The sequence below is a fragment of the Mauremys mutica genome, chromosome 6 (assembly GCF_020497125.1).
Source record: "Mauremys mutica isolate MM-2020 ecotype Southern chromosome 6, ASM2049712v1, whole genome shotgun sequence".
In the NCBI taxonomy this organism is placed as follows: domain Eukaryota; kingdom Metazoa; phylum Chordata; order Testudines; family Geoemydidae; genus Mauremys; species Mauremys mutica.
Window position 1 is genome coordinate 46,659,962 of NC_059077.1, and position 27,428 is coordinate 46,687,389.

The following is a 27,428-nucleotide window of genomic DNA, read 5'->3' on the forward strand; positions in this document are numbered from 1 at the left end:
ACGGACGTGCAGGCAGCCATGTGACCCAGGAGACCTAGGCAAGTGCGAGCCGAAGTTGTCGGGAAGTTCCGTAGACCTTGTATAATTGTTACCATCGCCTGAAACCGAGGCTGAGGTAAGCAGGCTCTGACAAGATTGGAATCCAGGATGGCCCCAATGAATTCTATTCTCTGTGTGGGAATCAGAAGGGATTTCTCTATATTGATCATCAGGCCTAGACGCAGGAATAGGTCCTTGACAATGCCCACATGACAGGTAACTTGGGCCTCGGAGGTCCCTCGAATTAGCCAATTGTCTAGATACGGAAAAACGCGTATACGACGGCAGCGGAGGGAGGCGGCGACTACAGTCATGCACTTTGTGAATACTCTTGGGGCTGTAGAGAGGCCAAACGGAAGGACCGTAAACTGGAAATGTTGACGGTTGGCCACAAACCGGAGGTACCTTCTGTGTGGAGGATAAATGGTGACGTGAAAATACGCGTCCTTCATATCGAGGGCGGCATACCAGTCTCCGGGATCCAAGGATGGGATGATGGTCCCCAGGGAACTTCAGGTTTATCATGAACTTGTTGAGTTCCCGCAGGTTTAGGATAGCTCTGAGACGTCTCTTCGCCTTGGGGATTAGGAAATAGCGGGAGTAGAACCCCTTGCCCCTTTCGTCCTTTGGTACCTCCTCTATAGCTCCGATGGCGAGGAGCATCCGCACCTCTTGCAAGAGGAATTGCTCGTGAGAGGGGTCCCTGAAGAGGGATGAGGATGGAGGGTGGGAGGCGAAATAAACTGGAGGCGGTACCCAAGTTCCACCGTGCGTAGGACCCAACAATCTGAGGTTAGATGGGACCACGCAGGGAGGAAAAAGGAGAGGCGGTTGTAAAAGGGAGGGAACGGATCCTGGGTAATAACTGGTACGCCGTCCTCGGGCGTGCCTTCAAAAGTTTGGCTTTGGCCCCGCTGGAGGTTTAGAGGGACCCTGATTTTGGCCCCCTTGGGGCCCTGACTGATGCCTACGAGCGCCTCGGCCACGCCTTCTGCCAAAGTCCTGTCTTTGTCTAGGTGCAGGGTAAGGGCGGTGAGGCTGGGGACGGAAAGGCCGGCACTGAGTCACCGGCGTGTGCATGCCAAGAGAGCGCAGAGTGGCCCTGCTGTCCTTTAGGCTTTGCAGCCTAGAGTCAGTTTTTTCAGAGAACAGGCCTTTGCCATCGAAGGGCAAGTCCTGTATAGTATGCTGCAGCTCCGGGGGAAGGCCCGACACCTGGAGCCATGAAATGCGCCTCATGGCAACACCCGAAGCCAGAGTCCTGGCAGCGGAGTCAGCTGCATCCAACGAGGCCTGGAGGGAAGTTCTCGCCACTTTCTTCCCTTCTTCCAGGAGGGCAGCAAACTCCTGACGGGAGTCCTGAGGAAGCAATTCCGTAAATTTGCCCACCGCCGCCCAGGTGTTGTAATTGTAGCGGCTAAGCAGGGCTTGCTGGTTTGCTACGCGGAGTTGCAGGGCCCCTGCCAAGTACACCTTACGGCCCAGTAAGTCCATTCGCCTAGCCTCCTTCGATTTAGGGGCTGGTGCCTGCTGGCCATGGCGTTCCCTCTCATTGACGGACTGGATGACAAGGGAGGATGTACATATAGGTACTCGTACCCCTTGGAGGGTACCATGTACTTGCGTTCGACTCCCCTGGCGGGATAGAGGCTGGAGACTGCCAGATGGTATCCGCATTGGCTTGGATCGTCCGAATGAACGTTAGGGCCACTCTAGTGGGGGCGTGAGCCGACAGAATGTCTACGACCGGATCCTCTATCTCCGAGACTTCCTTCACTTGGAGGTTCATATTGAATGCCACCCGTCTCAGGAGGTCCTGATGGGCCCTCAAGTTGATTGGAGGAGGGCCCGAGGAGGATGTTCCTGTCACCATCTCATCTGGGGAGGAGGAAGAGGAAAGGCCGGGGACAAGCGGGTCCTGCGTGGGCTCGTGCTCCTGGACGACCTCCTGTTCCAGTGGGATCTGGGAGTCTGGTGGCTGAACCGGGGCTTCCTCCGTACCGGTCGGAGGGGGACGGCTAACTGTCGCCTCTGGCACCCGGTGCTCTGACAGAACAGAGCGAGATGGGATCACAGGTACGCCTTGGGCCTGGTGGTACGCCCAAGGTGTCCAGAATGACCACTGATTGGGGGCCAGGGTCCTGGGCCTGGGGCTCCTGGAAGACTCTGGTGGGCACATCCGAATCACGGTCCTGCGCGTATGAACTTCCTGTGCGGGACGACACTGATGCATGTCTGGATGGCCATGGAGGAGCTGAAAAGCCCTGGGCAGAGTCTCCCTCTCTAGCTGATGTCGCTCGACGCGGCACCAGGGATCGGTACCGGGAGACATACTAGTACCGGGAGCGAGATTGGGACCTGCGACCGGAGCGGTGCCGGGAGGTCGACCGAGATCTCGAGGCTCGACGTCGGGAGTGGCTACGAAAGTCACAGTGCCTGGAGCGGTGCCGGGAGCTGGATTGGTGCCGAGTGTACCAGGCCGGTGAACGGGAAGCTGACCGGTGCTGCGAGTACGACCGGTACTGAAAAGGAGAACGGTGCCGGGACTGCGAGCGGCGTCGGGACCTGGATCGGCGTCGGGACCGAGAACGTCTGCGGGACCGCGATCGTGAACGGTGCCGCTCTGCGGTGCCGACGGAAGGTGGTCTGATCAAGGCAGGCTTGCCGATCGACTGTATAACCCGCACTGGCGGTGCCGGGGGTTGAGGCAGCGCAGACTCCGTCATTGCAATCAACTCCCTCGCCGTGGAAAATGTCTCCGGCGTGGAGGGAATAGTGAGCTCAACCATGGCTCGCACCGGGGAGCTTTCAGGCACCGGACTCGATGGCTCTTGCGTGGCCGGAATCGACGGTGCCGATGTTGTCGGTGCCATGGCAGGTATTGGTGCCGGGCGGTCCGACTTAGTAGAGTGCTCGGGCTGCGGAGCAGGCGGCGCGGACGCAGCAGGAGTCTTGTGCCTCTTCGACCTCGGGGAGAGGGATCGGTGCCGAGCGGACGGCGGTGCCAGCGACGGCCGGTGCCGAGAGGCCTTGGCGGTACCGGCGCGATCCGGTGCCGAGGGAGCGCTTCTTGAAGACTGCCCAGCGCTCGGTGCCGAGGGCAGAGGAGTAAGAACTGCCTCCATCAGGAGCTGCTTGAGACGAAAGTCCCGCTCCTTTTTTGTTCTTGGCTTAAAGGACTTACAAATGCGGCACTTATCTGTTAGGTGAGATTCCTCGAGGCACTTAAGACAGGAGTCGTGGGATCTCCTGTCAGCATCGGCTTGTGGCAGGCCAAGCACAGTTTGAAACCCGGTGAGCCGGGCATAGGCCCCGGCACCGGGTGCGGGGAAGAGAATAATCCCCGAACCCCTCTGAACTATATACACTAACTATACTATAAATGAATAAAGTTAACTACAACTATATAAATCTGAACTATATATACAAGAATTAACGAGAGAACTACGAGTAGCTAGGGAAGTGGAGGTCAGCTAAGCTGCGCTCCACTGTTCCAACGACTGACACGGGCGGTAAGAAGGGACTGAGGGGCTGTTGGGTCGGCAGGGGTATATATTCGGCGCTATAGCGGCGCCACTCCAGAGGGCGACCAGCCGACCCACTGAGTGTTGCTAGGGTAAAAATCTTCCGACGAACATGCACGTGGCGCGCGCACACCTAATTGGAATCGATATGAGCAAGCACTCGAAGAAGAACATTATGCTTTGCCTATACAACAGCCTAAAGTAACCCTATTTCAGACTGAGCTAAGTGCCAAAAAAAAAAAAAAGCAGAGAAGCTAAACTTTTATGCTGCTGCCTGAACCTGCAGTCCTGAATACACAAGCACTTTCCATGGATGACTACTTTATGGGCCACACCAGTGGCGAGGCAAGGTTGGTGTCTTTCAAAGAACCATCCACTGTTTAACCTGGAGATGGTGCAGTGCCACTGCATTCTGAAAGAGTGGATCTCAGGCTTTCCACACACATTAATCCTCCCCTCTGCCCTGGCCTCCCCTCACCCAAATTCATCTGGTGTTGCACAAGGATGGTTTCACACCCAAGATTAACGAATAAGGACAGACTAGATTAAATGTTAGTAGCACTCAGTCAAATAATTTAACACAAGCAAGGGAAGAGCAAATCTGAAATGGTGGAGGTTGTGGTTTTGTTTTGCTACTTATGTCTCCCTTTTTACAGCACCCAGAACCTGTAAAGAATTCTCAGGTACTACAGTGATGGGTAGTACAGAAATGCACATAACTAATAAAACTATACCTAGTGAGCCATGTTAGGTCAGAAGAATTCAAAAGGTTTATCATAAGATGGATAAACAGTATCAGCCTGATAATATGAATGAGTTCCTCTTCCCTTGTGTGGTTCTCTCTCCTAGAAATTGGGGGTGAAATCCTGGGAGTTTTGCGATTGATTTAACTGGGATCAGGATTTCACTCAAGATTTTTTCTGAAGATATGGCATTATATATATGCAATCTTCAGTTTTTAAAATTGATTGTTTGAGCAAGTAAAAGCAAACACACCTAAGCCCTCCAAAAGCTGCTTTGCATAAAAAATACTAACAAATTTATGCTACCAATAATTACATTCACAGTGAACAATTTCCATGCACATTTTAGGTTGATGACAATTAAAATGAGTGATTTATAAACTCTCGAAGAGTTTGATGTAAAAAGAAACGTTAAAGCACTCATTTACCCCATTATAGTTATTTCAAGTTGAACCATTCCTTGAGAAATAATTTATATAATTAAACAAAAACTAAAATTAAATACATACAATTTCATTAATTCCACTAAGTTTCCCTGTTGATATCTTTGGTCTGGAAGCAGGCCTTGGAGGTGGTACAATAGTTCCTACAGAAAGAGGAGTTGTGGGCCTGGCTGAAAAAAAAATAATGTGAAGAAATCATTAGTATTATAAAAGTCATATGATAATACGAAAAATACAAAAAAGTCACTTAGTGCAACCATTATAAATTACATTTCTGTTAAAGATTCTACGTTATTACAAACCCTATTTTGCAGGAATTCATAACAAAGAAAAACGACTATGGTATTAAAATGTGATTCTATGGTACTCTGAAAAATGACTACAAATGGTATTGTGGGTTCCATCATTATAGTTCCTAAATGATTCCATATCAAATATACCCAGTTTGTAGGTCAAAAGATGGTTTTAACTAGCTTTCACCCTGTATGCTCAGCATGGGCTCAGGGTGAAGTCTGGTCTTTTATTTCTCATGAATCACCAGCAGTAATAAAACAGGCCAGTTAGGCCTTTGGTGACTGCTGTGCTGCTCCATTATCTTAATATCAGGCCACTGACATATGTGAAACCACACTGCCTTCAGTGAGTTTTCACAGGTGTTATAAATGATTAAAATTTAGTAAATAATTGTGTTGATGTGTGAGAAACCATGTAACTTCTCACTTCTTTCAACAGGACTACCAGAAACTAAAAAATTGTAAAAAAAATTAAAAATTTTTTTTATAAGCCTCTAAAATGAGCAGATATAATTCTCAATACACGTCAGTGAAAGAAGGAGCTATTTTTACATAGCCACTGAGAACTATACTTCAAAACAGCTGTTAGATATCATCCAGTAAGTATTCTGAATCAAAAACGTGCTTTTTCCCCCCCCAAAAAAGCAAATACATAATTACATGATAAACAAGATTCAGAGTAGCAGCCGTGTTAGTCTGTATCCGCAGAAAGAACAGGAGTACTTGTGTCTCTAAGGTGCCACAAGTACGCCTGTTCTTTTTGATGATAAACAAGAGTTATAGTATATTCAATTATCTGTCCAAAAATAATTTTACATGTGCTTGTAACCAAAAAGAATATTCTCTAAAAATTACATTTAGTGAGAGATTTTCAAAAGCACTCAGATATGGCATAACTCTGTTCCTATTAAAGTAAATGGTAGTTTATTCAATGACTTCGATGGAAATAGAGTTAGGCCAATGCTGAGCACTTGAAAATCCCACTCATCCTAAATTTGTACCACAAATGCCAAAAGCAAACCAATTCAAGACTAACATTACCAATCTTCCCTTTAAATTCATCCTCTTATGCCTACTGTAGGTAGTGCACGATAAACACTCTGATCAGAGGCACACAATGGGAGATGGAATACCTGTCTCAACACTTTTTTTTTTTACGTATGTTAGTTTGTGTCACAACTGTAGTTTCAACTGCACATTAAAATTTGATTTAAGTATCAAAAGGATATGTACAGATTTTAGATTTTTTACTCCAATAATAGCTATATAAAATTTAAAAAACACTACAATTACTTTTTGCAGTACTAAATATTTAAATTTTCCAGAAGTTTTTGATTTCTGTGGGATGTCAAAGGCAGTGAACATAGTATATTCACTGCTTTTTTAAAAAGCAAAGTTCCACATGATCAGGAACAAACAATGTCCTTAGTCAAGAAGGGTTTTTTTCAGTTGGATACTTATTTATATGTTGACTGACTGACTTAGGAGGCTTGGTGCTAAAAACATTGATAAGATTTATTATCTTCAGATGAGAGGATGAATTAATTTTAATATCAGGTGAGCAACAGTGAGGGAGAGAAGTCAGTCTACTTTTTGGAGTCAGTTATTAGGCAAAGACCAATACACAACACATGCTTGCCATACCCTTGTCTATATGAACACAAGTGGAAACTAAACTAGAGTCCAGTGGTGCTAACGAAGATGTGGAAGAAATTTCAGCAGCACTGTCAGTTTCTTCAATGAATAATTTTTCATGGTACGTAATATTATTGTAAAGGTCGCTTTGATCCTCAGAGGCACAGCTGCTGGAAGAACTCCCAAGCAAAGCAGCAGAGGCAGTGTGGAGATTTTCAGTTTTAAAATGCAAACTTGGGGCGCCTCGTGGTTTGCATTTGTTTGTTCAGCTGTAACAAGATCACGAGCAAAGCAAATCCACTGATTTTGAGACCACGAAATAATAGATAAAGTATTTGTGTTCCCTGCTGGTTCTGTTGTAATAAAAGGTTTGCACAAAGAGCTAGAGGTGAAGTCTGGTGATGATGGGCTCCTAGACCCAGAATCTGTATGGTGCCCAAGCAAAGATTCAGATATTATGCACCCAGGAAAATCAATGGTAGATGAGAAGGAGCTCCTATTTTGCTCTTTTAGTGTAGCTGAAGGAAAAGAGAAAAATTGAAAGCTAGAAGCAAGATGAAAATTCTAAAAACTACAATATAAATCCAAACATATACACCCTGAAGATTAAGTCTACTAGCCAAGCTGAAAAATAACTGTTCTCTCAGGCCCTGTCTGCATTAAAAGTTGTATATTATTTGTATACATCATTTAACTGTAATATTGTCAACCAATCTATTAATTTTGCTCTGTCATTTTTCTCCAAGTCTCTCTCCCTCTCCATATAGTATCCTGTTTGGGTTCTATCTTCTGTATCAGCCTCTATTTAGTAGGTGTCTGGTAGTAAAGGAATATTCTCTCACCTCAAAATCACCTGACTGCTGTTACTGTACATGGACTCCTCTATTATTATCCTCTCTCACCTTCTTGGCTGCTGCAGTGGCAGGAACAGCAATAGTAAAAACTGATCAGACTGGTCAGTTTACCCCATGCTGCAACTTGTCAAAGCTACAAGCAACAGTGGCAATGGAGTGGTGTACAGACTTAGGAAGAAAGCACAATATTGGTTTCCACTCAGTTCATATATGGAAAATAATCTTTGCAACTATAAAAAGTGGTTATCTACCTGTACTGTAATTTTTTTTTTTTAGTTGTGGGTGCAGATATGTGTTCCACTCAGGTGTGTGTGCACTCAGTGGACTGAAGCCAGTAACTTTGCTTAGCAGTATCCAGTGGGATGGTACTCACACCATTAGGCCCTCATAGCCCTCTCCAATGGCTATTTAAGGGCAGCGCTGCCCCAACCTCCCTCAATTCCTTTGCAACTAACATCAAGGCCTAGTCTACACTACGAGTTTATGTCGAATTTAGCAGCGTTAAATCGAATTAACCCTGCACCCATCCACACAACGAAGCCATTTTTGTCGACATAAAGGGCTCTTAAAATCGATTTCTGTACTCCTCCCCGACAAAGGGAGTAGCGCTGAAATCGACATTGCCATTTCGAATTAGGGTTAGCGTGGCTGCAATTTGACGCTATTGGCCTCTGGGAGCTATCCCACAGTGCACCATTGTGACAGCTCTGGACAGCAATCTGAACTCGGATGCACTGGTCAGGTAGACAGGAAAAGCCTCGCGAACTTTGAATTTCATTTCCTGTTTGCCCAGAGTGGAGCGCTGATCAGCACTGGTGACCATGCAGTCCCAGAATCAAAAAAAAGAGCTCCAGCATGGACCGTACGAGAGATACTGAATCTGATCTCTGTATGGGAAGATGAATCTGTTCTATCACAACTCCGTTTCAAAAGACAAAATGCCAAAACATTTGAAAAAATCTCCAAGGCCATGATGGACAGAGGCCACAACAGGGACTCAACACAGTGCTGTGTGAAACTTAAGGAGCTGAGACAAGCATACCAGAAAGCCAAAGAATCAAATGGACATTCACGGAGGGAGGGGCGACTGATGACTGTAGCTATCTCACAGTTCCTGCACTCTCCAAAAACCATTTGAATTCTGGGCTGAGCTCCCAATGCCTCAAGGCTCAAAAACATTGTTGTGGGTGGTTCAGGGTATATGTCGTCAGCCCCTCCCAGTGAAAGCAAAGGGGAAAAAAAATGTTTCTCGCCTTTTTTCAATGTCACCGTATGTCTACTGGATGCTGCTGGCAGACGCGGTGCTGCAGCACTACACTGCAGCATCCCCTTGCCTTGCTGACGGCAGACGGTGCAGTATGACTGGTATCCATCATCGTCGTCCCGTGGGTGCTCCTGGCTGGCCTCGGTGAGGTCAGTCGGGGGCGCCTCGGCAAAAATGGGAATGACTCCAGGTCATTCTCTTCTTTAAGTTTTGTGTAATGGAGATTCAGTCCTGCCTGGAATATCCTGCCAGCTGGAGGCTTCTGCCTCAGGCTGCTCTCCCAGTCAGCAGCACCGTGCAGTCGCGCCTACCTCAGCCTACGCCTTGCTACCAGGGCTCACAATCAGATACTCAGACCTCTACATTTTGCTGCAAATAAAAAAATTAAGCTGCCGTTTAGAAATGTCCCCCAACATACATACCCTGGGACATTTTGTATTTTACAAGTGTCAACCAAAGGCCCACGCACAAATGGAGATTCAGTCCTGCCTGTGCTTCTATCCTAGTGTTTATCACAGATTCCCATTTTCAGCTATAGGCTGAGCAAGTGCAGAATGGTGGGTCGCTCTACTTCGCTGTAAGCCAATCGCCCTCCCCTCCCCCCTTTGATACCTGCTTGCAGAGGCAATAAAGTCAGTGCTGTTTCAAATTCATGCATTCTTTATTACTTCATCACACAAATGGGGGGATAACTGCCACGGTAACCCAGGAGGGGTGGGAGAGGAGGGAAGCAACGGTGGGGTTGTTGCAGGGGCGCCCCCTAGAATGGCATGCAGCTCATCATTTCTGCAGGATGTATGGGGCTCTGACCCGGAGCAGCCGTTTGCCTCTCTGGTTCTTTAGTAGGCTTGCCTGATATTCTAGGCAGGACTGACTCTCCATTAGACAAAACTTAAAGAAGAGAATGACCTGGGGAGTCATTCCCATTTTTGTCCAGGCGCCCCCGACTGACCTCACCAAGGCCGGCCAGGAGCACCCATGACAGCAGCAGACGGTACAGTATGACTGGTAACGGTCTTTGCTAACGTGCAAAGGCAAGGGGATGCTGCTGTGTAGCACTGCAGTACCGCGTCTGTCAGCAGCATCCAGTAGATGTACGGTGACAGTGAAAAAAGGCTGAACGGTTGCCGTGCTATGGCGTCTGCCCGGGCAATCCAGGGAAAAGGGCGCAAAATGATTGTCTGCCGTTGCTTTCACGGAGGGAGGACTGACTGACATTTACCCATAACCACCCGCGACAAATTTTTGGCCCCATCATTCTCAACCCAGAATTCCAATGGGCGGGGGAGACTGCGGCAACTATGGGATAGCTATGAGATAGTTACCCACAGTGCAACACTCCAGAAGTCGAGCTAGCTTCGGTACATGGATGCACACTGCTGAATTAATGTGGTTAGTGTGGCCGCTTGCACTTGACTTTATACAATCTGTTTCCAAAAATCGATTTCTGTAAAATCGGAATAATCCCGTAGTGTAGACATACCCCAACAATAGAAACTCCATTGCAGAGGGGATGGGGGGAGGGTCACAGAATACCTATCTGCATCCACATCTCGAACAACAATTACAGTACAGGTTGGTAATAGTTTTTTCTTCTAGTGGCTGCAGATATGTATTCCACTCAGGCAACTGACAAGCAGTAAACAAAGGTGGTGAGGCTTGGAATCTACTTGAACAATGACTGCAGGACTGCCTTCCCAAAGTCTGCATCTGACAGAGATGCAGTTGTAATAGCATAATGTCTGCTAAACATATGCACAGAAGACCAAATACCGACTCTGCAAATATCCAGTATTAAAAACATTACTGAGAAATGCAACAGAAGCTTCTTGGGCCCTCATCAAATGAGCCATCGGTTTCTGTGGAGGTGTGATCTGAGCTACCCCATATGCTGTCGTAATGCAGGAAATGATCCATATGGAAAGCATCTGTCCAGAGACCACCTGACCCTTCATTCGATCCGCACAGAAGATGAAGTCAAGGTGATGAACTATTTGGTTTAATCCTTTTCAGATAGAATACCAAGCACTGTCTCACATCCAGTGTGTGAAGACGCTGTTCATCCACATTTGAATGTGGCTTACAAAAGAACAGAGGTAAATATTTCATTAAGGCGAAACTGTGAAACCACTTTGCATCCAAAATTTTTGTCTAATCTTTGGACCACTTCATCTTTGCAAACTGCATTTACGGAGGTTCTGCCATTAAGGCATGCAGTTCATTCATTCTTCTTGAGGCTTTTATGGCAATAAGAAAAGCCACCTTTTGGCAAAGAAGAGAGAACAAGTTGCCAGGATGCACCATAAAGGTAGCCAATACAGTATTAAGGTCCCATAATGGAACAGTTTACTTCACAAGTGGAAAGAGACAGACAATACCTCTTAGAAATCTCATTACCATGCGGTTTGAGAAAACAGACTTCCTTTGGATCAGAGGACGGTATATAGAGATTGCTGCTAAGTGGACCCTCAATGAGCTGAGAGAGGAAAAAAAAAAAAAAAAGAAACCAGGGGACTAAAAGTTGTAACAGATAATCCAAAGTGTCCTGAATGCTGGCTAGCTTCAGCTGAATTCCCCTGGCTAGCGATCAAACCAAAAAAATGTTTTCACTTGGCCAAATAGATAACCTTAGTGGAAGGTTTTTACTATTAAGCAGAACACTCAGAACTGCTTCTGAACCCACCATCCTTCCCATCATCAAACCATGCAGCATATACACCATGAGGTCAGACTGCTCAGCACTGGATGCCAAATTTGACCATGGTGCTGAGTCAGTAGGTCAAGATAGAGGGGAAGAGATCAGGGAGGTCAAACACAGACTGAGAAGGTTGTAGAATATTGTCTTGCAACGATACAATCTGATGCAACAAGTATTCATTTGGCACGATCCAACATCAGTTTGAAAACAATCTGTGGAATGAGTGGGTTCGGGGGGAAAGCATATCTCAGTGCTGATCCCCAGTTCAGATGGAAGACATTGATTAAAGGATCCCAGACTGAAACCCAATTGAGAACAAAACTTATTTTTGGTTGCAAACAGGTCGACAGTTGGAATGCCCCATTCGCTGAAGATGGACGTCAACCTGCTGCTCTTCAGAGACCACTCGTGATTCTGGGAGAAATTCCTGCTGAGGTGATCAACCAAGTTATTCTGAGCATCTGGTAAGTGAGTGGCTGTGGAGATGTTTTCCCTAAAGCAAAACTGACAAAAAACATTATTGCTTCCTGACAAAGGTGGCTGGAGCAAGCTCCTCCCTGGTTGTTCACATAAAACATTGTGGTGGTATTGTCAATGAGGATATGAATATCTGTGCCCATCATCTGTGCCCAGCATCCATTGTAAATGGCTTGAAGCTACAGGATGTTGATATGAAAGGAAGCTTCTTTGTCTGTCCGTAAACCGTGAACCTTCAATGTCCCCAGATGTATTCCCCATCTGCTGTGAAGGCATCAGTAACTATGGTCCTGATTAGAGGAGGATGGGCAAAAGGAACACCTTTGCAAATATTTGATCTGATCTGTCCACCCCTCTGTAGAGACTCCAGGATGGGCAGTGGCAATGACTGACATTTCAGGAGATATACTAACTTCAACCATCCCTGAAGAGGATGAAGATGAAATCTTGCATTTTGGACCATATACGTAAATGCGGCCATATGACCTAACAATTCCAGCATACAAGGATCAGAGTTAAAGGGTGAGAGCAAGGGACAGCCACAGGCAACGAACTGCATGAAATCCTTCTCTTGACAGAAACACCCTCGAACCTGTAGAGTCTAGGAGGGCCTCAGTGAACTCTATTTGTGTGTTGCTATTGTGGTGGCTGGCTTTCCTTTGTTCACAGATGATCGAAGAAATGTAGCGGAAATTGGACCAGACAGAAGACTTGGTCTCTGGACTTCCTCCTTACTAATCAAACATTAAGGTAAATGAAAGACATTAATTCCTCTTTTTCTGAGATATGCTGCTACTACAGTCATACATTTGGTAAAAACACGTGGAGCTGAGGACAGGCCAAAGGAAAGCACTGTGTACTGTTAATGGTGACCTGTCACTACAAATCTCAGAAACTTCCTGTGGCTTGGAAAAATTGCCATGTGGAAGTAAGCATCCTGAAGATCAAGGGCAGCAAATCAGTCATGATTCAAAGTGGGGAGAACAGTAGTTAGGGTAACCATATGGAATCTCATGTATTTGTTGAGACCACAGAGATTGGGGATCGGGAAATACTGTGAGTAGAGTCCCTTTCCCTGATGCTGCAGGGGAAACATGAAGCATGCAGACTAGACCTGTTGAAGGAGCTGTGACTCATGAGGAGTCCCTGAAAAAGGATGGGGTAGTGGGGTGGGAAGGGGAAATGAACAGAAATTGGATGGTCTAACCGACGCCCACAGTGCTTAGGACCCATTTGTCCTTGGTTACTGTTTCCCAAGCATTTTAGAAGCGAGACAGCCTGTCCCCAAATGGTGGAGATATGGCTGGGGAGATAAAGTCTGGAATGCAGCTCTCAATATGCAAGTCAAAATGGCTGCTTGCTTGAAGTTGATGGAGGACAGGCTGGCTGGTTAAAATTGGACCCAAAAGGCCTCCTACTCTGTGACTTGTGCCCCTTCCTGGAGAAGTCTTGCTGCCTAGCAGGTAGGAGGACTACCAGAAGTATCGCTGAGAGTGCTATTGCTGCTGTTGTTGATAACCTCAGTAATGACGTCTCTTTACGAATAAACCCGCAATGAAAGCAAAGTAGCACAAGAGTCCTTGAGAAAATAAAAAAACAACCACTGAAAGGTAAATCCTTTATGCTCTGCTGGACCACAGGAGCAATGCTGTAACCACAAGGCCCTTCTCATAGTTACAACTGAGGCCATAATTTTAGAAGAAGCATCCACCATGCCCACTGCCAATTGCAATAACATCTTGGCTACCAGCTGGCCTTCTACAATGAATGCCTTAAACTCTTCCCTGTAGGATTCTGGCAACTTATCAGGAAAATTGGACATAGCTTCCCAATGCACAAAGTCATATTTAGATAACAGAGCCTACTGATTCACAATGTGCATTTGTAAAGATAAAGTTGAATAATTTTTTCTTTCCATCAAATCTTAACCTTTTAGAGTATCTTCAGGCATCTCCTCTGCCATAGTCGTTCATTTGCTGCCATCACAACAAGAGAATTCGGGGCTGGATGTGGGCAGAAGCACTCAAAACTCTGCATAGGGACATGATATCTTTTATCAGTATTCAGTATGCTTTACTGTAAGCGGTGGTAAAGAAGCTGGGGTATGTCACAAAGTGTTTGCACAAAAGTGCTTCATTTATAGGGAGAGCTACCCTCCCTGGGGCTGAGGACTGGACAGTTTCCACCAACTTATGGTATTTTCCTGAACAAACTCTGCCTGAATGCCTAAGGCTGAAACCATTTGCCTCAGAAGATCCTGATATAATTTAAACTCCTCAGGCACTGGAGAAGAGGAATCTAGTCATCTGGTGAAGAGGAAGGGAAAAGAGCTTATGGTATCTCCTGCAGCAACTCCTGCCCCTGCAACAATGGTTCAGGCTGAACCAGCTCAGAGGGGACAACCTCAGTCTGTGTTTGCAGTGTAGGTGGCTCAGGAGGAGAGACTACAAAGGGGATTGGCAAACTCACTCTGGACTGAGCCAAGGATCAGGACTTTGCAGATCAAGGAACTTCCCAATGATTCCAAGGAGGTCACTTGGAATCAAGGAGGAAGAGAATATGGCATTGTGGCCAACAGGAACTGGTCCAAGAGCCTCTATCGTTATTGTAGGAGTGGCGGCAATCCCAGTACCGATGGTGATCCCCAGAATGTCTTGCTAAGTGTCGAGGACAGTACCTTGAAGGCAAGAGAGAGGAAGTCGATGCCCTTGAGTTCAATCTTAAAGAACCCTTCAAGCAGTATAGTGGCAACAGAGGAGCATCTCCAGGCAGGGGCAAGTAAACATCCAGCCTCATCTGAAGACTAATACGCAGATCGCATTGGTGTGACCAATGATAAAGTAGCTGGCACCTTGGGCCCTAGTGGGGGCATTGCATTCACACTCAGCACCAAAACAGACATTGGTAATGAAGTCAAGGCTGGTAGTAATATTGTAGAGGTGGTCTATATTGAAACAGTTGTTGGTACCAAAGGCAATGTGTGTACTGGTGAGCCCCTTGGTATCAAGGAGACCAACCTCAATCAATTAAGCAGTGCGGAAGATGGTGCCAACAATAACAACAATTCTGCAGCCAGTCCAGTTAGCCCCAAAGACACAGAAGAGTCCACTACAGTTGAATGCTTCTGAAGTAATGGAGAGTCAGGAACAGAAAGGCAGAGCAAATCCTGTGCTGCCTGGTATGCCAATGGCGTGGAAACCGTCAGTGCAGCAGATGCCCCATGAATAATACTGGAACTGATGGTATAATATAGTGTGTCCAACTGATCTCGTCTCAGTTCCAGAGAGCAGGTGGGGCCCAGCCCTATCTTGGGCACCTGAGGAATCACAATGCTGGTCTGCACTCTTCTTGGAAGAAGAGGAAGAATCTCTCTGAGCTCTGTAGCCCAGTTCATCTTGAGAGTTATTTTCCTTGGGGGACCAGAGGAAGAAGAACAATCTTTCTTCATCCTGGGGGAGCAATCAGTATCTGGCCATGGAACATGCCAGCTCCAAAGCTCCCTGAGGGGCCAACCGACCTGAGGAAGTCCCTGGTGCTGAAGCAGTGCCGCCTGGTCCATAAGATATTGTTTCAGATGCAAGTCTCTAAAGCCACCTTCATTCTCCTTTTGAATGACTGGCAGATGAAGCACTTTTCTTTAATATGCCATTCCTCAAGGCACAATAAACACTGAATGTTGGGTTCACTATTAGGAACAGCCATCTCACATGACAGGCAGTGTTCAAAACTTGATGACGGTATCACACCAGACTAAATCGTATCTAACTTCTACTGCTTAACTAAATCCTAAGGGTACTACTAGAACTATATACACAAGAAAAGCACCGTGACAGAGAAATGCAAGATAAAATACCACACGGATACACTTTGACTCAAGCCATGGCTGGTGAGAAGGAACTGAGGGGGGGGGGTCAGGGTTGTGCTGCCCTTAAAGTGCTACATGATGGTTTACAAGGGCCAAAGGACATGAGTATCACCCCATCGGGTACTGCTAAGTAAAGTTCTATGGCTTTAGGAGTGCACACACTCAGTGCACTAAGGGGAGACGGACAGATTAAAAAAAATAAATGAAAATTTCAATTCTGGAGAGTTGATAGCACTTGCCTGGGAAAGCTTCCTACTCGTCACAGGCTAGTAGATTTTTCAAGCCTGGAAATCTACAGATTTAGTAGATCTTACTGTTCCTGCTAAGTGCTTTAAACATTGTTTCTAAAGTTTGCATTGCTACAGATCCTAAGTTAAAACAGTGCACAGACAAACATAAAAAACTGCATTTTTTAAACTACAGACGAACATACTGGAGGAAATGGGGAAGGAAGGAAGAAAGAGTACATGAAAGAAGCATTTTTATAACATGAATAACAAATACGGAAAGCGTAACTAGCCAAAATAATTTCTATCATGTTTTCTCACGATAACAAAGTTTGCTTCAAGTTCTACCAAAGGGCAATTATTCACTGAATGATCTAAGTTTACTTCTATGCTGCAAGGCCTACCAATTGTTTAAATACTATAGTAATTCATATTGAGCTGCAAAACACTGTCCAACAGGAAGGTTTTAAGTAGTGGTAAAAAGGAAAAGAATGCTCATGTGGTGACTTTTTAAACCACAATACGTTACATGTACTCGCAAGTTATTTCAGTCAGCAACTTAATTATTGGGATGGGATTGTCAAAAGAGCTAAGCATTGGCTTAACTTTTGTCCTACTGAAGTCAATGATAAAACTACCACTGACTTCAAGGAGTGCTGAATTAGGTCCAATCCCAGTGGTTTTGGAAATCCCACCTCTTGGTATCTAACTGCAGCTCAAAGAGCAATAAAGGTCAGCTTGATTTAAATAATACTATCAGAACTTAGGTACTTTCACAGGATAATTGCCTACTGTTGCTTTTGCCTTGGCACATATTTTTCCAAAGTACATTATATTTATTCTGTGATATTTTAGAATACTCACTTTATTTAATATTGTATACATTAGGTAACAGATGCAGACGGATTAATTTTGCTTTGGACAAGGATCAACTGAAGTGAGCATTATTCACTGTGGCTAAAATGTTCAAAAGCATTGACATCCCATTTTCCAAAGCGATTTAGGCCCTCAGTAGCCTTTAAATGAGATTTATGGTCCTAAGTGCCTAAATCCCATTTGAAAACGAGATGTATGCTTCTAAATCATAGCAATGCTAAATCACTGCAATGCCGAAAGCAGTAACACCTTTAAAAATCTGGGCCTTAGATTCCTTTGAAATTTTACCCAGTGTCTTTAAAAACTGGATTCTGGCTGGTTTTTGACAAAATCTGCATTTCAGCTAATAAAAAGACAGGTTAATTAGAAAAGTCCATGCTATTTTTACAAATCTAATTTATAACACATACTCTCTCATTTCAATTTATCAGTAAATTAGGGTCAGCTAGCCTGCTGATTGGCTAACACTTTGTATAGTTATAAGCCTCTATTGTAGCAAAGAATGAACACATATAAACAAATGTTATAAGGCTTGATCCAAAGTCCACTGAAGTCAGCTGAAGTCCATTGACTTCAAAGGGCTTTGGATTAGGTCCTGGGACACTTCTTGTCTCTTAGCTATTATAAAACATTAATAATAACTAGATTAAAAGTTACCATTTTTACCTGAGGTACTAGTGGTATTTGCTGTACAATCTTTAGATAGGATACAAGAGGAACAAAGAGAACTTTTTTGTAAAGGAACAGATTGTGCTACAGAAAATAGCAAGAAAAAAGCATAGGGGTTATGAAGAAATCTGCACACTATAGGGCAGCATCTGAGGCCTGGTCTACACTGGGGGGGGGGGGTGTCGAACTAAGGTACGCGACTTCAGCTACGCGAATAGCGTAGCTGAAGTCAAACTACCTTAGTTGGAATTTCCTACCGGTCCAGACGCCGCGGGATCGAACTCCGCGGCTCCCCCGTCGACTCCGCCACCGCCGTTCGCGGTGGTGGAGATCCGGAGTCGACGGGAGCGCGTTCGGAGTTCGAACTATCGCGTCTAGATTAGACGTGATAGTTCGAACTCCGAGAAGTCGAACTCTCCGTGTCGACCCGGCGGGTAAGTATGGACCTACCCTGAGACACCCTTTTGAAAATCATAATAGAAGCGTCCTGAGCAAACTAATCACAACAACAGAAGGCCAACCCAAATTTCTGGAAACCATGTAAAATGCTATGATATTCAAAATTCATGTCAAGCTTGATCTTAACTGAATAAAAGAATAAAACCCTTAATTTGGATGTTTATTCCTGGCTATGTGAAAATTTTCAGAGCATCAATTTTAATAATTAAACATGGAATACTTCTCACAATAATCTATTGCAACAAAAGTAATTTGTCTAGATAATTGTGACCCAGTGAACCATTTACAGGCAAATGCAAGAATATCCAAAGATTATTAAAATTTTCCACTAACCCTCTTTCTTCAATGTCATGTTCCATTAAAGTAATTAGTTAAATAAAGGTATTTGCCAAGGATCATACCACCAGTTCAATGTAAAAATACATTTTTGTAATATCTGAAGAGAAATAACTATCTTTTCAATAAAGGAAATGTTTACACCACTAACAAACACTTTTAAGTTTGAAAACAGAACACTTTGCTTCTGATTTAAAAGACATCCTTAAAACCAAAAGATTAGCATGAAATCATAATTTCAAAATGGTAACAACAATGGCCCATTTTTTTCTCTCCTTACATCAGATCATTATGGGAAACATCCAGTGATGCATACCAGGATGTCACTGCAGGAAATTCCCTTGCTGGGTTGCCTAACTTCCTTGCAGGGGATCTAATTTAAGGTAAACTTAGATTTTAACAATGTATTTTTTTAAATTAACAGATGTGGTGATCAATAAGTGTCTAATTACCACACCTATTAAATCTTTACATTACATTATGAAGTTAAAAGCCCAACAGATACATGCAAGGAGATGGGCAACCCATCAAGGTACTTCCTGCAGTTGGTTTCCATTGTTTTTCATAGGGTCCTTCTACAAGGGACCTGAAAATAGAGAAAAATAAAATCCATTCATTATTTTAAAGTCAAGGCAATTTGTAAGAAGCATTTAGGCAAGGTAAGAATAGGTTTCATTTTAAGAATGTCTACAATTAATTATTGGGATAGCAATGTCAATTACTCCTTACACGGATTACACCTACCTATGCACGCATGCTTCCTTTTTGCCTTTCCACGCATAACATCCAATGGAGAGGAAAAGTTGGAATGGCACTAGCATTAAAAAAGGAGGATCTGAGTTCTTCATTAATCTTGTTGTAACAGGATTACTGACTGTCCCTTTAAGGGTAGTAGGGACTACGGGCCAGTCAACCCGTTCCATAATGTGCCCCTTTAAAGCTCCTGTGACTTTTTGAGTGGACAAATGCCTAGCAAAGGACAAAGGCAGGTGTTGGGAGAAAGGAAGATAGTCCCTGTGGGAACAATTAATGCTTGGTGAAAACACAGGGTACTGTTTCTTTAAGGACCCAGAACCAGAAGCCTTTTGGTGCACGTAGGGGAAGGCTCCCCTCCTTCCCAGAGCTCCTCCTGGTTGGTTGGGAGAAAGGGCAGCATATATGCTACCTTCTCTCTAATACCAGGACATACACCATCAGGGGAAGGATGGCTGCCTACTGACCTGTCCCAGCCCAGGAAGGCAGGGACTAAGTAAGGAGGGGCCAGCTTGGAAAAGCTGCTTGAAGGCTGCAGTTGGCCTGAATCAGCACAGTCACAACAAAAGGGCTATGGAACTTCTCAACCCAGGAGAGAAAGCCTATTTGAATCAACACAGTCCCAACAAGGATGGCTGTGGGACTCCTGACCCTAGGAGGAGACGTTTTCTTGAACTGTAGCATGGGCCCTTGGGGGAGAGGGGTGGGGCTCTGGGACTCCAGAACCAGGGAGAAGAGTTGGACTTGTGGGGCTAACGAAGAGTTTTATACTCTGTAAAAGAGGTAATGAGTCAGACCCCACAGAAGGGGGATCTTGTTCTCAGTACTTAGGTCTGGTAGTCAATCACTGCAGAGAACACAAGAAACTGGGGGCAGGGTGCCTACAAGGCCACCTCAGACCACAATAGGGTGCTCTGGAGGCAGTGATCCAGTTACAATGACTTAAAAGAAACAAGGGGGAACATCCTTTCCTATGAAGAGAGACAAGTGAGGGAGTAGGAAGAGCCCCATACATTATTTGAATTGTAACCCATGGAGAAAGTAGCACCCAGTAACAGTAGGTGGATTATAGAGGAAATAGGAAGAGCTGTGCACAGTGCTAGCAAAAAATTGACTCTGTCTTCAGTTTATTCAGATGCTTAAAGAATGAACACAGTTACTTATAGTAATCCACAGTCTAACACACTGTATCCTGCTGTACATATAAATGAGAGATATGTTTCAAAACTCTCTCATTGCAATTCTCTCTAATGCAAATCCCTTCCAATAGAAAAATAACAAAACAAACCCCAAAGAAGATTTTTATAATAAACACTTAGGATTTATAATACAATTTCTAGTATCAAATATTTTACCTAATGAGGCTGAGGATGTCAATGAAGCTGAAGAAGATGAATCAAGAGAAGTGACAAAGGGTAGATCCCATGCCAGGAGGTCATTGTTCCCCTTCCTATTGTAACAGTTAAAATTGGAAAATAAATACAAAGCATACATATTTATAACAACCACCAAATTATTGAAGTGACTTGTGTGCTGTAATCAGTCTAATGAGAACCTCCCTGCCACATAAAAACATTCTGCTGGATAAATGTAGGTCAAAGGGCTGGTTCACACACAGACTTTCACCAAAAGAAAGAAATGTTTTAAATTTACACTTTGTTATTTCGGTGCAAATTTGTGTGTGGGAACTCTTATTTCAGAATAAAAGGGTCCTATTTCCTTTTTCAACAAAATATGTTAATTAAAACTAGGGCTGTTGATTAATCGCACTTAACTCAAAAAAATTAATCGCAATTAATTGCACTGTTAAACAACAGAATACCTATTGACATTTACTGGCATCACAGAAACCTGGTGGACTGAGAACAACCAATGGGACACAATCATTCCGGGGTACAAAATATATCGGAAGGACAGAACAGGTCGTGCAGGGGGAGGAGTGGCACTATATGTGAAAGAAAGTGTAGATTCAAATGAAGTAAAAATCGTAAGCGAATCCACATGTTCCATAGAGTCTCTATGGATAGAAATTTCATGCTCTAGTAAAAATATAACATTAGGGATCTATTATCGACCACCTGACCAGGACAGTAATAGTGATGATGAAATGCTAAGGGAAATTAGAGGCTATCAAAATTAAGAACACAATAATAGTGGGGGATTTCAATTATTCCCATATTGACTGGGAACATTTCACTTCAGGACGAAATGCAGAGATAAAATTTCTCGATACTTTAAATGACTGCTTCATGGAGCAGCTGGTACGGGAACCCACAAGGGGAGAGGCAACTCTAGATTTAATCCTGAGTGGAGCGCAGGAGCTGGTCCAAGAGGTAACTATAGCAGGACCGCTTGGAAATAGTGACCATAATACAATAGCATTCAACATCCCTGTGGTGGGAAGAACACCTCAACTGCCCAACGCTGTGGCATTTAATTTCAAAAGGGGGAACTATACAAAAATGAGGGGGTTAGTTAGACAAAAGTTAAAAGGTACAGTGACTAAAGTGAAATCTCTGCAAGTTGCATGGGCCCTTTTTAAAGATACCATAATAGAGGCCCAACTTCAATGTATACCCCAAATTAAGAAAAACAGTAAAAGAACTAAAAAAGAGCCACCGTGGCTTAACAACCATGTAAAAGAAGCAGTGAGAGATAAAAAGACTTCCTTTAAAAAGTGGAAGTCAAATCCTAGTGAGGCAAATAGAAAGGAGCACAAACACTGCCAACTTAAGTGCAAGAGTGTAATAAGAAAAGCCAAACAGGAGTTTGAAGAACGGCTAGCCAAAAACTCCAAAGGTAATAACAAAATGTTTTTTAAGTACATCAGAAGCAGGAAGCCTGCTAAACAACCAGTGGGGCCCCTTGAAGATCAAAATACAAAAGGAGCGCTTAAAGACGATAAAGTCATTGCGGAGAAACTAAATGGATTCTTTGCTTCAGTCTTCACGGCTGAGGATGTTAGGGAGATTCCCAAACCTGAGCTGGCTTTTGTAGGTGACAAATCTGAGGAACTGTCACAGATTGAAGTGTCACTAGAGGAGGTTTTGGAATTAATTGATAAACTCAACATTAACAAGTCACCGGGACCAGATGACATTCACCCAAGAGTTCTGAAAACTCAAATGTGAAGTTGCGGAACTATTAACTAAGGTTTGTAACCTGTCCTTTAAATCGGCTTCGGTACCCAGTGACTGGAAGTTAGCTAATGTAACGCCAATATTTATAAAGGGCTCTAGGGGTGATCCCGGCAATTACAGACCGGTAAGTCTAACATCGGTACCGGGCAAATTAGTTGAAACAATAGTAAAGAATAAAATTGTCAGACACATAGAAAAACAAACTCTTGAGCAATAGTCAACATGGTTTCTGTAAAGGGAAATCGTGTCTTACTAATCTATTAGAATTCTTTGAAGGGGTCAACAAACATGTGGACAAGGGGGATCCGGTGGACATAGTGTACTTGGATTTCCAGAAAGCCTTTGACAAGGTCCCTCACCAAAGGCTCTTACGTAAATTAAGCTGTCATGGGATAAAAGGGAAGGTCCTTTCATGGATTGAGAACTGGTTAAAGGACAGGGAACAAAGGGTAGGAATTAATGGTAAATTCTCAGAATGGAGAGGGGTAACTAGTGGTGTTCCCCAAGGGTCAGTCCTCGGACCAATCCTATTCAATTTATTCATAAATGATCTGGAGAAAGGGGTAAACAGTGAGGTGGCCAAGTTTGCAGATGATACTAAACTTCTCAAGATAGTTAAGACCAAAGCAGATTGTGAAGAACTTCAAAAAGATCTCACAAAACTAAGTGATTGGGCAACAAAATGGCAAATGAAATTTAATGTGGATAAATGTAAAGTAATGCACATTGGAAAAAATAACCCCAACTATACATACAACATGATGGGGGCTAATTTAGCTACAACGAGTCAGGAAAAAGATCTTGGCGTCATCGTGGATAGTTCTCTGAAGATGTCCACGCAGTGTGCAGAGGCGGTCAAAAAAGCAAACAGGATGTTAGGAATCATTAAAAAGGGGATAGAGAATAAGACTGAGAATATATTATTGCCCTTATATAAATCCATGGTACGCCCACATCTCGAATACTGTGTACAGATGTGGTCTCCTCACCTCAAAAAAGATATTCTAGCACTAGAAAAGGTTCAGAAAAGGGCAACTAAAATGATTAGGGGTTTAGAGAGGGTCCCATACGAGGAAAGATTAAAGAGGCTAGGACTCTTCAGCTTGGAAAAGAGAAGACTAAGGGGGGACATGATAGAGGTATATAAAATCATGAGTGATGTTGAGAAAGTGGATAAGGAAAAGTTATTTACTTATTCCCATAATACAAGAACTAGGGGTCACCAAATGAAATTAATAGGCAGCAGGTTTAACACAAATAAGAGGAAGTTCTTCTTCACGCAGTGCACAGACAACTTGTGGAACTCCTTACCTGAGGAGGTTGTGAAGGCTAGGACTATAACAATGTTTAAAAGGGGATTGGATAAATTCATGGTGGCTAAGTCCATAAATGGCTATTAGCCAGAATGGGTAAGAATGGTGTCCCTAGCCTCTGTTCGTCAGAGGATGGAGATGGATGGCAGGAGAGAGATCACTTGATCATTGCCTGTTAGATTCACTCCCTCTGGGGCACCTGGCATTGGCCACTGTCGGTAGACAGATACTGGGCTAGATGGACCTTTGGTCTGACCCGGTACGGCCTTTCTTATATTCTTATGTTATTAAGTATTTTTGGATGTTTTTCTACATTTTCAAATATATTGAGTTCTATTACAACACAGAATACAAAGTGTACAGTGCTCACTTTATATTATTTTTTATTACAAATATTTGCACTGTAAAAATGATAAACAAAAAATAGTATTTCAATTCACCTCATACAAGTACTGTAGTACAATCTCTATCATGAAAGTGTAACTTAACTACACTCAAAAACAAAACAACGTAAAACTTTAGAGCCTACAAATCTATTCAGTCCTACTTTGTGTTCAGCCAATTGCTAAGACAAACAAGTTTGTTTACATTTACGGGCAATACTGCTGACTACTTCTTATTTACAATGTCACCTGAAAGTGAGAACAGGCGTTCATATGGCACTTTTGTAGCTGGCGTTGCAAGGTATTTATGTGCCAGATATGCTAAACATTCATATGCCCCTTCATGCTTCGGCCCCCACTCCAGAGGACATGCTTCCATGTTTGATGAGGCTTATTAAAAAATAATGCGTTAACTAAATTTGTGATTGAACTACCTGGGGGGAGAACTATATGTCTTCTGTTCTGTTTTACCCGCATGCTGCCATATATGTCATATAGCAGTCTCGGATGATGACCCAGCACAGGTTCGTTTTAAGAACTCTTTCACAGTGGATTTGACAAAATGCAAAGAAGGTACCAATGTGAGATTTCTATGACAGATACAGCACTCGACCCAAGGTTTAAGAATCTGAAGTGCCTTCTGAAATCTGAGAGGGACGAGATGTGGACAATGCTTTCAGATGTCTTAAAAGAGCAACACTCCGATGCAGAAACTACAGAACCTGAACCACCAAAAAAGAAAATCAACCTTCTGCTGACTCAGATTATGAAAATGAACATGCATCTTTAGCGTAAATATCTTGCATAAATATCTTTAAATATCTTTAGGGTAAATATCTTGCGATGCTGGCTACAACAGTGCCATGCGAACGCCTGTTCTCTCTTTCAGGTGACATTGTAAACAAGACGTGGGCAGCATTATTCCTGCAAATTGTAACCAAACTTGTTTGTCTGAACAATTGACTGAAGTAGGACTGATTGGACTTGCAGGTTCTAAAGTTTTACACTGTTTTATTTTTGAATGCAGTTATTTTTTGTACATAATTCTACATTTGTAAGTTCAACTTTCATGATAAAGAGATTGCACTACAGTACTTGTATTAGGTGAATTGAAATATACTATTCCTTTTGTTTTTTATAGTGTAAATGTTTGTGATAAAAATAAATATAAAGTGAGCAATGTATGCTTTGTATTCTGTGTTGTAATTAAAATCAATATATTTGAAAAAATAGAAAACATACAAAAATATTTAAACAAACAATAATAGAATACCATTTAACAGTGGAATTAATTTTTTTAATCGCTTGACAGCCCTAATTAAAACTGATCAGTAAAACTTGTATGTGAACCAGCCCAAATCTTGACCCTATCAAACTTGCATGCCTTAAAAGTTATGGTAGCTTCTAGATTAATTTAGAATGTTAACCGATTTCTATTACTTTTAATAATTGTAATATAAAATAAAATTTTATATTTATAACTAAAATAATTATTTGAGACAATCACAATGAAGAAAATGAACAGGTGGAAAAAAGGAATGCCCATGAAGGGAAGAGTATAGGATAAAATCCCCAGTTTTTAAATAAAGAATTTTGAGTAAGTTCTTACCTCTTAGGAATCACTAGCTATCCAGCCTAAACTGGATAGCCAAGTCTAGCAATGGATTTCTCAGTCCTGTATCAAACCAAACCCCCCACAAAAATGGAATTCAATGTAAAGCCTACACTTTAAATTATAACTTACTCATTAGATGGAGCAGAATGCTTTGATTTTGTTAACTCTTCACCTAATTAAAAAAAAACAAACCTTTTATGACAAATGAAAGCCATGAAATTTGATTAACAAAATCATTCAGCTTCATGATAAAACACAATCTGGAATGATAATAGCCGCAATGAAAATAATTCAGAAGGAAATGGAAAGGATGAAATTAGTGTTATTTATGCAATGTTATGAGTCAGCTCCTTCTAAAATACTTCCTAAAATATGCTTAACATACAAAAATGAAGGATGATTTTTGTCAGAAAGTCTTGGTCCTTTGAAAATATGTCTTTATGGGACATAACATAGGTCAACTTCACTCTTTTGCAGTTTTAAGTCCCTACTGCAGCAGAAAAAAACATTCATTTTTAGCAGCTGTTACTGGTCATTTAAGTTTTCTAGGAAAAGCGGATTAAAGTGTGAACATGAGACACTTCAAAACAAATATTTTAATTCTTTAGCATCTAGAATACTAACAAGATAATACTAGTAAAAGGCTAGTTGCTATTTCCTGAAGCAAATACTACTCTGCCCCAAAATAAGGGCCATGTAATTTGCATTTTGTTTCAAAAGCTAATACTAATGAGCTATTATTGAACAGTATTATCATGCAGCATTTCAAATTTATTTTCTGACTACTTCACATAATGGCCTTATTTGAGGTAATCTACACTGTGTACTTGTCAGTGGAGGAACTGAACTCCTCAAAATGCATGGGAGTCTGATCTCACATCTTTATTAAACAGCACTCTAAAGAACAACTCCTTTCTGAGGGACTGGAATCACCGCTATCATGGCTTCACCCAGCCTTTCCTCCATTGACTGGGATTCTCCATTTTAAGAGTGAACCCACACTGCTCCAGCCAGAATCCAGCAAGGGGACAGCAGCTGCCACTCTTCCACGGCTGCTCAGTCAGTGCTTGGCCTGATCTGCCTCCTCACTCACCAGGACTCCATCCTTTAAGTCCCTGCTCCTGCTGAGACTCAACAGTGTGGCTGGGAGTACACTTTTTGATCACGGGTTGGCAAACTGCTGTTTTTTATGGAGTGGGAGAACAAAACATGGGATGAAGGAGAAAGTTTGACAGTGGAATAAGAGGAGGTTTTGGTTTGGGGATTTGGGACACTAAAATGGTTCTGGGGTTGGTGAAAGAGGAAGAATGTTATTTTAGGAGGTCCATGAGCTAGAGTACTTAGTACACAGGACTGACAATAGAATGTTTTCAATGAGGGCCCCTTCGCTCTGGAACTTATTCCACATCATTGATCACAAACAGCACAAATCTATTGAACTTTGCAGGATGCTAGGTCTTTTGGGGAGAGCTAGGAAAGTAGATGCAATAAGATCTTTGGGTGGACCACATTCACTGCTTTGAAACACTGGCTGGTAATGTTCATTTAACATTTTTTTCTTCAAGTTTTAATACATCTGTTGGGTGGTTATTTTTTGTAAATTCAATTTGTATTAATTGTTATGGCAACAAGAGCTGATGACAGGCATTTTTCTTGTATTTAAAATACAAAAATAAAAATTGATCATAATCAGGAAATTAAATTTTCATGCTAAATATAAAGATTTTGATAAGAAAAATACAAAGTATACCCTAATAGTTAAAGTTTGCACTTACTAGGTGAATTCCTGTTCATTTGAGCCTAAAATAGAAATGAAAAGTAA

At 42.9% G+C, this 27,428-nt stretch overlaps 1 protein-coding gene across 4 annotated transcripts in view; it reads right to left on the reverse strand.

The window, feature by feature from the left end:
- The window catches only part of FCHO2 (FCH and mu domain containing endocytic adaptor 2), a 220,784-nt gene that overhangs the window by 34,107 nt on the left and 159,249 nt on the right, over nucleotides 1–27,428 (reverse strand). For all 4 annotated transcript variants that reach the window (XM_045020805.1, XM_045020802.1, XM_045020803.1 and 1 more), the window contains 4 exons: nucleotides 27,382–27,406; nucleotides 25,736–25,778; nucleotides 20,511–20,605; nucleotides 4,816–4,919 (listed from right to left, as the gene is read on the reverse strand). In XM_045020805.1, the coding sequence (XP_044876740.1) occupies nucleotides 4,816–4,919; nucleotides 20,511–20,605; nucleotides 25,736–25,778; nucleotides 27,382–27,406 (267 nt within the window). The remainder of the gene's footprint in view (nucleotides 1–4,815; nucleotides 4,920–20,510; nucleotides 20,606–25,735; nucleotides 25,779–27,381; nucleotides 27,407–27,428) is intronic.